This window comes from Plectropomus leopardus, chromosome 3 (genome assembly GCF_008729295.1).
Source record: "Plectropomus leopardus isolate mb chromosome 3, YSFRI_Pleo_2.0, whole genome shotgun sequence".
NCBI classification, from domain to species: Eukaryota; Metazoa; Chordata; class Actinopteri; order Perciformes; family Serranidae; genus Plectropomus; species Plectropomus leopardus.
Genome location: NC_056465.1, coordinates 15,671,025 through 15,685,035, shown reverse-complemented (window position 1 = coordinate 15,685,035; position 14,011 = coordinate 15,671,025). Strand labels below are relative to the sequence as shown.

Sequence of the window (14,011 nt, the reverse complement as noted above, 5' to 3'; positions counted from 1 at the left end):
CCATCTTGCTCTCATTTAGGCAAATCAGTTAGCCTGTTGCATAAATGTGGCAATTACTCTCAACTGCAGTTAATCAGAGCTTTTGTGTAACTTAACAGCTCCTTGAGATTTGGCTCCAGACACCTTCCACCAATCATTTTAATTTCCTTGCAGATAAACACAGAAAACTGACATCACAATTCAGCCTTTTGTGCTCAGAATAAACAAGCTGATGGGTGTCAGAAGGGTGTTTCAGCTCAGTCGAAAGAGCGGAGTGCTCTTATAAAATTAAGATCTGAAATTTTGAGATCTGCATGTTGTCTGCTTAAAACGGGACTAAAAACTGAAGCCTGCCTGCCCTCAACAGTGTAGGTTTTTGACACACTGGTCAAAATAAAAAAAAGGAAACACAGTGGAGGAGTCATGCCATTCAAGAGAGAAGCACCTGATACACCGACATATCCTGCTGCTCTGTCCACGATCCAATTTGCCACAGGTATCCCACAATGCACTGTGTGCCCATCTGCCTTACACAGCCTATACACATTTATCTATACACTCCATGCAAGGACAAGGTGTGCATATGCTTATGGATAAAGACAAACAAACAGAGCTGAGCTCTGACTGTTAAAGGGAAAATTCATCCAAAAAATCAAAAATACACATTTTGTTGAGTCTTAAGCCAAAGTTTTCAGTCCTACGAAGCTGGCTCTCTTAGCTAGATTACCATTATACTGCAGACATAACCTGGTTGGAATTTTTATTTCATTTATTACTTTATCTCAACAACACCATTTCAGACAGTATGGAGAACAAACTTTACATACAAAATCACAGAAAAATGGCACACAGCATGGCTAAAGTACAACTAATGTTACTTAAACTAGGGCAGGACATCCTTCAAAAAGCACCTAGTTTACATATAACTTTTGGCTTATCCGACTGCAATAACAACATTACCTTAAACATAGACGGGCAATTTAAAAAATACTTTGGCAAATACCTTCTCTGTAGTTCATTGAGCTTATACTCTAACATCCAAACAGAATATGATGCTGCTCGGCCTTACGATTGTCATTACAAAGGCTGCATATTCTCTTCTTTCTACTCAGCCCTTCATACCTTCCAATGAATTTAGGAATTCTACTTTTAAAAATTACAAATAGCCTGTCTGTGCTTTAGGTCTTCACACAACAGGTATTTTTTACCAGCTTGTTTAAATTCAAGCTATATATAATATATAAATATATATATAAATATATATATATATATTGAAATAGCTAGAAAGTGCCTTTCACAGCTTCTTTAAGTGGTGTCACTCTATAATCACTGTCAGTATATGAGTGATTGGAAGCTATAGGAAAACACTATAAATACACTTTATCCAACTTGTTAAGCTGTTATGCTGCATAAATACCAAAGAACAAAGCCCTGCAATTACAGTAGCGCCTACTGTATGTATCTGTATGTGTCACTTTTCTTCACAGGAACCTACAGTACATCAATGATGCATAATATCTGAGCAAGAATATGGTTTATTTTATTCACAAGGTTGTTGTGCAACTGAATGTGTCTGTGGTGTTTTCGGGTCCGTTTGTCCACAGTGATTGTAAAATGACACCACAGGTAGAATTACAGTTTATCATATTCTTAAACAGGATGACATTTACTTGCACATGAAATGAAATGTGGTAATAATCCTTAAATCATACCATACGTCTTCAGATTATGTATCCTTTGTTGTTATTTGCTCTGGTCTGTTTTTTTTTTTTTTTTACACTGCTGGTATATTACAGCTAATAGATAAACATATCCATCACAGATAATGTTTAATCAGGTAAATTTATTTCTTTATTTTGTCCAAAACCTAAAGCAGTTCATAAGTATCCTTCATTATGGGACAGTGTCAGACCTAAATATAGCTCTTTATTAGAATGTTAAAATGCACTCAAGCTAAAATCAAGTTTAAACTTTAAGAGCTGCAGACTGTGCAGCTGTCACATTAGCAATACTGGAGAGATAAAAATAATAGGTTATATTGACTTTCATTTGCATTCATACAATTAGTTGCTTTCTGCTGGTGTTCCTCTCTCACCTAAATTAAAGAGACAGTAGTTATTTTACAGTAGCTCTTTTTAAATATTCTTTAAAGGTGGAAGGAGGCAGCACACAATCAATCATTTTTAAGTCAGCGCGTCATTTGACTCATTTAATGTGAACATGCTCAGAGCCTGAGGCAGAGAGCGTGGCTTAACAGAGACAGTTGACAACCACCTTCACGGTCCCTGGTCTCTGACCAGGGCTTCGGGAACTGTCGAGCCAGCTCAGGCAAAGAGAGCCTGGCTCTGTTGAACTTGCTCCGTTGTACAACCCCCTAATCTGGGTTGTTTGTGTGAGTTGCCGAACGTTAGAAATATCAACCGCAGAGATGTCTGCCTTCTCTCAAATATGATGGAACCTGATAGCACTCGGTTTGTGGTGCTCAAAGTGCCAAAATATATATATATATTTGAAAAGGTCAACAGCAATGTCTCTTTTCAGAAATCATGACCCGATTACTCAAGATAATCAACAGACCTTGATGTGAGCGATTCAATCTAGGAACTACATCCACCAACCGAATCACCACGCAAAAGGAAATGTGCAACTACTGCTAGCTTACCTAACGCCACCGAGCTAGCTGACGTTACAGCTTAGCCGAGGAGGACGCCATTCATGTTTACATGTTGTCATGACTAGATGCACACTTCCCTTCTGCAAAGTGATATATTTGGCAGGTGTGGTTTGTTCATATAACTGGACTATGTACACCCATACCACAGCAAATTCCTCCAACCCTTGGAAACTCACATTAAAAACATTCAGACTGATAAATAGCACCACAGGTGAGAAGACAACCATCTTTTGGTTATAGGGGTGAACTGTCCCTTTAACAGTGGCGTGATGTAATCAGAGATAATAAGAGCATTTCATCAGGACACGGTGATCTTCCATGAGAGCAATCAAAGCCGCTGCTGTTTCCCTAATTGGGAAAATGAATATTAATCTATTCTAATGGTGGAGAGAGCGGTGTGAGACAAACCTCCCCGCTGTGTGAGTGATGTGAGACATGTGTGAGTGTATAAGGGCAGACAGCCAGAAGAAGCTGTTCCTCCGATGCAAAGCTGAAAACATTCACCTGTGCATATAATGACACCTGGAGGTGCAAAGAGTATAATTTGTGTCGCTCCATAAATACAGCCAGTCTCCAATCAACTCTCTCCCTCCATCTCTGTAGGCGTACAGTGTGTCATGATTAACACTGCAGGCAGACAGAAGCAGAGGGTTTTTGAGGAAAGATTGATTTTTTTCCCTCAAAAAGTTAAGTTATAGAGCAGCCATGGGGTAAAGCTGTGGGGGGGTTTCTGTGATCACAAAGATAAAAGGCTGACACTGAGTGACTCGCCTGCACCCAATTGGAAAAAATTTAGACATCTACAATAAAGCATAATGGTTACCTTCTGCCATCAAATAAAGACTAAACCATTTTATTTATTTTGACATAATTTTAAACCCTAATTGTACAATTGTGTAATCAAGATTTAGATATTTTGTGGTAAATATCCATGACATATTTGGTTTTGCGCACTTCAGAGCTTTCTAAAAAATGAAAAAAGAACAACAGGTGTATTCGCAAAGCTACCTAATACTAGACTGGATCCTGGTAAAGACGGCACAAAAGACAGAGAGGTAGGAGAAATATTCTCCAAAGGCTCGATGACAGTGAGTTAAAGAAATGCTACAGATTAGGAACAATGTTTGTGATCGATCTCAGAGATTTCACTCACAGCTCCCACCAAGGGCAATAATGATTCTTACGAAATCTTATAGTGCAGCAGTGTGTTGTGATCACACGCAATGCACTTTCAGTCTCATATTGTGGTGCAGTTCATTTAATTTCCACTGGGTGTCCTCCACACTTTGAAGGCTCACAAAAGGGGGAATCTATGACAACCAATCACATATTTTAAAAGAATGTATCATACCTAGTAATGGAGTAAACCACACCTCCTCACAAAAATAAAGTTTCTGTTTCTTCCTCACTCAGAGTTGCTCTGAGAATTTTCCTGAATCAGTCTAAAGATAACTCTCCTTGCTAGAAATTTTTGGGCTAAGTTAGGGGCTCTCTGAGCGGATCTGAGTGTCTGTGAATACCACCCCTGGTTTATAAGAATGGTAATTTTGCCTGGGTTCAGACCTTTGAAATCCCACTCCACTGATTTCGAGTTGACAGATTTATCTGTCATAGTGACAAGAAACAGCAGTTTTTTGTTAAAATGAAAAACAACCAATGAGTCTCGCAAGGGGACTTGATTACAGTGCCTGCAGGCGGGACTAACACCACTGTCAAGCTGCTGTCAAGTATTGTTGAAGCTGTGCGCCATATGAGCAGCAATAATAACACTGGCAAGAACCATAAACATGATAGACAATGCTATCAAGGCTGTTCTAAATCAACATGCCTTTTTAATGTTGTCTAACATTGTGTTTTGTCCTTTATTTGCTCTGCATCACTTTTAAAACCCTGGCAAAGCAACTTGTTGGCATGGCTACACATTAGTGTCGACTTAAAATGACATTAGATCCAAATTTGAGGACTTGAGACTTTCTTGACTAACAAACCCACAAACAAATGTTTGTGGATGTGTGTCTTTGGCTAACTTATTAGCTTAGCTAGAATCTAATCTTTGGCCAGATAATCAGAATATCATACTTGACCTGTCACTTGCTTTACCTGAGAGCGATGACTTGACTTGTCTTGTGTGACTAAGCAGTGACTCGACTTGACTTGCTTGCTTATCACCATAGTAACTTCAGACTTGCTTGTGACTTGCACATGTGTGACTCACTACCAACTCTGGGATGTCTTAGATATTCCTTTTGGTGCTGTGCCAGGAAGCTGAACTCACTCCTGTAACTTTTAGACCTTCTGTGGTTAAAGTTATATTGCATTAAATTCATAATTGCCAATATGTCCTTCAAAATGCAAAGTACAGTCTTTGAAGCATTATTTTGTGCAAGATAATAATTAAAGCCATTTTAAAATGCTTCTAACTTTTTAACAACATCTGACGTGGCGAACTTGATCTTGATAAGACACTTACTGTGTGTATATGCGTGTGTGTGTGCATGTCCCCTATGTCTTTATTAACAGCGAACACTGCCCCGAAGTTAAGATAAAACTTTTATGGCCCTGAGGTAATCCAAGTCCTAACCCAGTCATCATGAGAGAGGCACAACGTGACGCGCAGCTGCAGGCAGATCTTACTCAGGACTTCGCTTAAGTTTGCTACAGACTTGATAAGGAAGGTAGGAGGGCTGTGTGTGTGTGCTTGTGTGTGTGTGCATGTGTGTGTGTGTGTGTGCCTTATTTACCTCAAGCCGAGACATTGATGCTCGTTATTTGTTGCAGCAGCAAGACAGCAGCTGAAACAAAGAAAAAAACAACAGAGAAGCAGTTTTAACATGACATTCATCACTCTTTGTAATCCAATTTGATCATTTTGAGGTATACTCATAAAATACGTTCACTTAAAGGGGAAATACGAGAGACTGGTGGTTTTTCTTATGAAAATATTCATAAACAGTTCTGCAAATTGATCAGTTCACTGTCTGCATAGATTTCTGGCACTGAAAAGTCATTTTCCTGCCCAAAACAGAATTTCTTTACCATTTTACTTCAGTTTTGCATTTGTAAATAAAATTAAACACAAGAAAAAACAAAATAAAAAGTATTATGAGATATGACTGCAGGTCTGTAATACATATAAAGAAGAAACAAAGTGTAAGTGGCCTATAAAAACTAAACATTAATGAAGACACTCATCTATAAAGTATTCATATGATTCATCAACACCACCTGGCATTACCATGTGCTCAGTGATGGCGGAATGATCTATGAGCACGCTGGCGGCAGCATGAAGGCTAAAATGCCTTTTGACCCAGCCAGAAAAAAATCACGATAAAGCACGTTTATGACGTCGGATTTGTTTCTTTCCTTGACACACGCGTGGAGTGCTCAGCCCAATAGATTCAAGATGGCAAAAGTTTTACACGAAAAGCAGAAATTATTGCAAACACTAGACAGCAGGGACAAAATCTGTTGTGTACGGTTCTCAGCCAAACGAAAGTAGGAGATATTCTTAAGCGAATCATTTATATGAGCGACAATAAGTCATCAAGTGGAAAATTGACAGCACCAGTACCCTAGTTTTGGTTTCTACCATTGAGGATATTTAAGCACCTGGTGAGAGTTAGACTCAATATATTCAATTATGACACATTTTATTTATTGATATTTACTTTATTCCTGGTAGTCAGCAGAATGTAATGGCCAGTTAAAAGGAGGTTCCTCTAAAGTGAAGGATTAAGTGTTAACTGGCAAGTCAATTAAACTTCTTAAACTGTGTTCACTGTACAAGTGACGACGCAACAGCATGACCAGCTACACCGATGCACAGTCGTACCGTAATACCTTCAGCTATGGCTGTCGCCAGTGTGGAGGTATAAAAATAGTCAAAATCAATGCAGCAGAGGTCAATATATCCTGACTTTTAGTCCTTTTCCTACATTTCCCATAATAATCCTATTAGTAGCCCACATCTTTGCAAACATCTTTCAAACTCGCCTCCAATTTTTAACGCAGGCTTTTTGGTAAAGTAATTAATTTAAGTCTCAAACCCAAATTAAGATAAGCCTGGTGACATCACTATGACATCATCCGACTTGACAAAACACAGAAGATGCTGCAACAGTTTTCAAGGTATTCCAGTATCTGTTGTGCTGATATACATCAACTGGAGATTTGTGTTGTGTCACAGCTCTCATTACATTATTCTACTCTGCGGTTCAAATTTGACTTTGTTTCTGTCAGTAACAACCTACAGGCCCCCCCGGTGGCACAATAAGAGGAGCGAAACAGAGATTAGTGTACGAGAAGTCAGTTTCATGACATGCAATTCCTGCTGCAAGTCAATAGGAGCCAGTGAAGGTTGTGGATCATTAAACTTTCCTTTAGGGCAAAATAGTCCATTTAATCTACCATTCAGTTTTAGTTTTATACAAACATCATAAAACAATGGAAAATGTTTAATTCATGCTCAGCATCCAAAACAGTCGACTCCATCAGGTTATCAGACATTCAGTGTAAAAGATTAACATCTGCTCTCTGTGTCTTTTAATGTGAATCCATACCAATGCTTTTACAGAGTTGAGCCCATTAACACAGGCTGGACAATTGCTTTCCATTAGGGCTACGGCTGTTGATTATTATTCTGTTGATTAATCAATTATTTCTTTTGTCCATGACATATTAAAAATTTGTGAAAAATGCCTTTTGTAATCTCCCACAGTCCCAAAGCCGAAGACATTCCAAGACAAGCATGAAAAAAATCACAATTATGAAGCTGAAAGTATCAAATGTTTGCTTTTAAAAAACTACTCAAATGGTTTTATGATTATCAAAATAGTTGCCCATTAATTTTTGTCAATCAAATAATTGATTAAACAACTAGTCTAATCATTGCACCACCACTTGATATCTGCTGCTTACTTAGATTATATTTTTCTTCTCTATTCTGGTACTGTAAGGTCTGCAAAAGATGTTGTTTCTGACAATCAATAAATAAGATCTCAAGTAAGACATATTAAAAACACTTGCATCTTCTCCCACAAATAAACTGTTGGTGGTTAAGGTGCACCTGAGCCAGTCTGAGACAACATCCCTGAGACATATTGTTGGCGATTGTCCTCTCTAGACAAACAACAAGAGCTGATTTAGAAAATGGTTTTTCTGACAGTTTTGAGGGCACAGACAGATGATGATGTCTTGCTGATAGGAGCGTCCGATCAGAAAATGCTCTGCAGGGCATGGACAATCGATGCAGTGTGTCAGTTCATTTGGAGGACTTGCTGGATAAATTTCACCTTCATGACAGTTATAATGATGAGGTGTTTTAGAACGGGGTTCATAATGTTCATGTCTAATTTCATGGTCTTTTTGGAGACTGGAGTTTAGAATAGAAAATACATTATTGTCTACTTTTTGCATAAAAAAGCAGAGATCTGTCTTCGCTATGCATGTGTAAAATCTGCTATTATAGTTTGTTTAGTTTATGGTGTTGTGTTACAGTGAAGGGTATGTCTTATCTTTTGTCCACTCCCATTTTTTATGAGTGCGAGTTGACTGTTGATTTAATTTTATTGATCTTTATTGATGAGGGCTGTAAACTTAAAAAGGACTCCTGATTAACAGGTGTCACTCAGTTGTATTCACAACAGCCGAAGTGTATCTGCAGTCATTTATGACTAACTGAGGGGATCAAGAGCGGGCTTGTGCACTTGCACAATTTATCATATTCTACATTTATCTGATTTACAAAAAAGACCAACGCATACATTGAACTGATTTAGTGGGTTCTTATGGATGCTTTACAGATTCATGCACATATAACAGAGCAATCTTTGATGGTATTAGTATTGGTATTATTAAATATAGTTGTGAATGGGGAGGGATAGGTCTGTAAATGTTTTTCTTCGTGTTGTATTCCCATTTCAATCTTTTCTTTTAATATCTTCAGTGTTGCTCAGAAATACAGGACGCTCCCAGAGAATGTTACAATCATATAGTTTATGATGTGGCAACTAATTTAGTTATAATTCCCATTTTGTTTTTGAGAAATCATGTTCTGCATGTCAGTTAAGCAAGGTGGACAGTTCTGAAAACTACAATACCCATGAGTCTTGATTACCGTTGCCATGGAAAATAAGAAGTCAGTGTGAAACATAGAGGTAGCAAATTTAAGGCAGATTTGTTGTCCAATTTGAGAAGAAAAAATGGTGCCATAGTTGCTGAATGAATCCAGATTCACTTCTGTTTTCTCAAAACCGTTATTTCCTGCCTGCTGTTAGTGGGACAACACCAAAGTTTAAGCACTATGATTGGCTATTTCTTGACAAAGTGCACCACAGTTATATTCTCCCTCAATGTTTTTGGCTTCTACCATCAACTTCTCTTTATTAAAGGACCAGATATTTTAACTCACATCGCCTAGTTGCGACTGATGATTCAACCAGGAGAGTTTCATGCCGAAACGAGCTGAAGGAATGCTCCAACTGTGAGTCACATATTATTGTGTAAGGGAAAAATGAATGGGACTTTTCCTTCCAGAACCAGAGGCGTCCAAAATAGCGCCTCCCACTTCGCAACTAAATCAAAATCTCTGCTTTGAAAATCATATTTAGAGGAAATGTGCAGCCTTAAAAGAAGAAGTATGAACTCACTGAGAGCTCCTGCATATTTATGTCTTTTAAAACTTGCTGTATTTTGTATTTCTTTGCCTCCAAGTCAAAAGATCTTCTGCTGTCAGGCTCTATAGTGGACCTGGAAACCCCCTGATACGCTCCTCTACTCTCTGCCAGACCTGTTTTGAAGCGCAGCTCTTGCCGGTTTCAAGATGCCGTTTGACAGCCACAGTGTAGCAACATTTTTGATCAGTTTCTTTGTCAGGCAATCTTTTACTGCTCAGAGTGAAGACAGACGGCCTTTTCTCTGGTGTGAGCTGAGTTTTAATTCAAAGGACAGGGAGTTTTTTTTTTTTTTAATGTTACACCAAGGAGCCATCATTAATGTTGCCAGTTATATTTGTAATTTTCCTGCAATGACAAATTAGAGCATCGATTTGAGGGCATAATTGGAAAGCCCTCAGATACTAATGAGTCTCCTAATCAGTGCATCATTAAAAGCAGACCATTAGGAAGGTCAACCACTTAGAGCGTCATAAGAAAAACGCAAACAGTGCAGCTGAAAGACACATGCTGTCTGCTGTGTCAGTCATAAAAAACATTTTCAATTCATTAAAATTTCAGAAGCATTACTAGAGTGTGTTCAGTGCTAATATTTCAATTTTTAAAGCTGTGACCAAAAGTGAAAATGCTTTTGATTGAACAATTTTCAAAACATTGCCACTATTAATCAACTCATGTCATCTCATGCTGCAATTATTCAAAAGTTCACAGTGTGCATAATGTGAACCCTTCTGTACTGGCACAGCAGAGCCTGTAATGATTAACTATCTCAACAGCGGTGTCCTTGTCTTTAATTCTACAATCAACTATCATAAAGTGAACACCCAAGGCGTCTTGTGGTGACGTCATTGTTGTGACGCACATCAGATAGGCTTGTTGAGATTTCAGCTGATAAGGGACTGCAAAGAGTCTGAGCAACGTTCAAGAGCGTCACTACGAAACAAGATATCTGCTGAGGGAAAATGTGGTTAACAACCTTAACCAGCACATCTCTGATTATGACTATCATTATTACAGATATGTCTTCCCTCTACAGTCTCTTTTTAATGGGATATTAAAGAAATAGTTGATCATGTTTATCATTTTCATTATCATTTAGTTTCATTTTCATGCCACAGACTTCAGAAAGTGACTGCTCCCCGCCAAAAAATAATCCAGTACATAACTCCTCATGAACCACAACTTCCTTTTACACTTTAGTTTTTGAACGATTTCAACAAGGAAGATATAACAAGTTAATTTGTCAAGAGCCAGAAGGCAGATTTTTTAATTTGTGAGGGGAGACGGACGAGCTGTTTCCTCTGTTTGCAGGCGCTGTTTGTGACAAACTAAGCTAACAGTCTGGCTTCACATTTAGCACTCTGCAGGGTTGGGTAACATTTGATTACATGTAATCAGGATTACACAAAATAAGTAACTATAATCATTCCACTGTCATTAGATTAAAGTAACATTTTCAGGATACTTGATTACGTTTCTGATTACATCTTCAAAATAGGCATTTGACAAAATCATTAAACCTTTTTTCATTATAACAAATGCTCTATTATATATGTGTGTGTGTGTGTGTATATGTTTCTATTCTTTTCTTTCATATATTCTTTTTTTTGTCTGCTTGTAAATGTATAGCTTTTTCTTTTTCCCTGAAAATATTCATTCAAAAGCACACATGACATACAGGGTTTCTTAGACAGGGACTCCACTCTGTGGTGGACCAGCAGGAGAAAAAAAACAACACTGTTGAGTCAAGATGGGAGTGTCAAGCAGTCGCTCCAAAACAACCCTACATTTACGTCTCTTAAAAATGTGAAACACTGTCCAGTGCGATGTCAGTGGTGTCGTGTGTAAAAAAATCTATGAAAAAGGACATGCATGTTGAATTCAACTTCAAATAGTTTTTAGAGTACAGAGAGAGATGTCTGACTTCAATGTGGCCAAATGTCTTTGTATTTTATGCCCTTGTTAAACAAGAAGGAGCTTAGCTGAACCAACATGTTGGTCTCCAGCTGAACACAAAATGACTTACAGTCAGTGACTCAGGCCAACTGAGGATACAGTGTCTCATGAGGGACAGCAGCAAGCAATGGTTATTATGGAATTACAAATATAGGAGTGTTTCTACTCTTTCTATTCTGTTTCACACTCTGCTGCAGACTCATTTCTTCAAGCTGATCAGTACACTTTGATCTCATGTTACTGATTTTCAAACCAGCAACATTTGTTAAACGCAGCAGATTTGACAAAGGACATCATTTCTGCAGCTGGAAAGCATAAAGCCTCAAACCAACATTTAGAAATAATAATAACATGAAAAAGGAAACTGCTGCTTCTGTGAAAAACTTGCAAATCAAAAATAAAGTTTGAATTTCAGTCATTTGGCAATAAAAGGTTTGTTTTTTCTCTTTTCACCAGTGATGTCTGAGGAAGCCTCAACACAAATGCCAATTGCCTGTAAAATTACCTCTCAGTCATGCAGACAGACAAAAGCAGATTTGGGCATTGGCTTTGCAAATGTTTGCAGATTAAACAGCCATGATGACGGATGATAAGAGACGGCTAAGCGCTGGAGCAGCACGCCATCTAATGGACACACAGAGGACGCTCCTGACTGGTTTTCTGTGTGTCTTGATAAACTGAAGACACTGAAGGATTCCCAAACTTTCCTGCGTCAGAGAGACAGGTCTGACAGAACGACTTTAACCCTGAGAGGGCTCTGTGCAGATTTACATAACTGTACTGTGAGAGTGAAGGTAAGCACAGCAGGTACAGTGAAAAACTCATATATGTCACTGCATAACTGGAAGGATTTTCCTTTCAGGCTGAAAAAATAAACTCTCTGTCCTCCCCAAAAGAGTGTGACATTTGAACTGCAGCTGTTTAGAAAAGAAGCAAGAAATTCAGACAAAATGTAAAACAAAAATGGAATTACAAGAAGTTATTGCCAAGCTGTATTCAAACTCTTCTTTACTTTTTTTCATCATGTTGCGTGTTTGAATCTACAGGCTGACTGAAAAAAACTCAACTCTCTCTTTTAAATAAGGCACTAAAACAAAATAAGCAATGGCGTCTACCAGACCAATAAAAGAAAAACCAGGTATATGCCACATTTAGAGTAAAACCAAGAAAAACAATGGGTGTAATGTAACACAGCAATAATACTTAATTACAGTACTAGCAGTATCTTTTTAAGGAATATCTGTACTTTGCTTGAATTTTTATATTTCTGTCAACTTTCACTTTTACTCCACAACATTTCCTAAATAGAATGTGTACTTCTGCTCCACTGCTGATCCCATTTTAGTTACTTTGCACAAAAATGGGGAAGTAAGGAAGGAAGGAAGGAGGGCTGGACAAATGTATGAAGAAATGGGAAGGAAGGAAAACAATGATTTTGTTCTCTAAATCCTTCAAGTTGTAAAAAAGACCTTGTTTTTCTTCGAGTGTATAGGCTCCATTTTTAGGTGGTGTAAATGTTACAAGGAAATACATTTCATAATTCTCAAAATTCAGACCACAAGTTTTTCAATAACAGCATTTATTGATACTTTCGCTTTTAGCACTTAAGGGTGTTTCATATCATAAAATTACTTTTGATTTATAAGTACAGTAATTTAAGTAATATGGGTGATTTTAATTTTAATTTTCTAGTAAGAAATCTGTACTTCTTCTCCAGTATGGCTTTCAAGTACTTTATCTACCCCAAATAAAAACATAATTGCTTTGAGAAAGCTTCAAATGATCCTCGCTTAAATAAGGTCCCAATTTATCCCAGCTCAAAGAGGGCCAAAAATGATCCCAGCCAGAGGATGAAGAGGAATGAACAGCAGCGCAGAGACAATAATCTGTAATCTGAGTGATCTAAGCACGCTGACATATAAATTTACTGACTTTTTTTTAATAACCCTTCTGAAAATGTGTGTGTGAGAGTCAGAATGAGATTAAATGAGATAAATTTTAGCAAAAGTTTTCCCTCTTCATAAGTGAAAAGAGAAATAATGACAGACAGGAAAGGATGCGACTATGTCAAACCGTGAAGAGACACTGTGTGTGTGTGTGTGTGTGTGTGTGTGTGTGTGTGTGTGTGTGTAATAGAGACAGCATGAAGGAAGCAGATATGGAGGAAGGAAGGAGATAAAGACAGGAGGAGGGAATGCATAAATATTTTGGGGAAATACATTCCATGTTGGTTTGCTCATGAAGCTGAATTATTCCAACAGTTGAGCAGATGCAGCGCTGTTTACAATACAACACAACTGTGACTGGACCCCACTACAAGGCCCACTGAATACGTGCTGCTAAGATCCTATCAAAAATACTAGAGGATATTATACAAAAACTACAAAAGGGAGACTCAATGTGAGAGTATTACTGTTTTATATAAATACTTTGACAGACTTTCATAAGAATAGTTCATGTTTTGTCAGGAGCATCAGGGGAATGTTGAAGAAAACAATGTAAAACAACACAAACACATATTAAATCTAATGGCTGCATTATAGGAATGAGAAATTACATTAATTTAGATTATGTCCGCCTAAAATCACTGTTGGGTCTCACAGACACGCTTTAAGTCCCTGAAAGTGTTCTCTAAGAATAGTGCAAGACTCCCATCGTGAAATCATTTTTTTTTTTGTTGTTTTTATTTGTTTTCTTCTCCCAGGAGCAAACCGTCAACTTTGCCGGTAAG

General features: G+C 37.9%; 1 protein-coding gene across 1 annotated transcript in view; it reads right to left on the bottom strand.

Moving 5' to 3' along the window:
* The window catches only part of LOC121965149 (cAMP-specific 3',5'-cyclic phosphodiesterase 4D-like), a 118,115-nt gene that overhangs the window by 103,822 nt on the left and 282 nt on the right, over window positions 1-14,011 (bottom strand). The window contains exon 2 of the mRNA XM_042515318.1: window positions 5,395-5,445. Coding sequence (XP_042371252.1) covers window positions 5,395-5,409 — 15 coding nt within the window. The 5' untranslated portion in view covers window positions 5,410-5,445. The remainder of the gene's footprint in view (window positions 1-5,394; window positions 5,446-14,011) is intronic.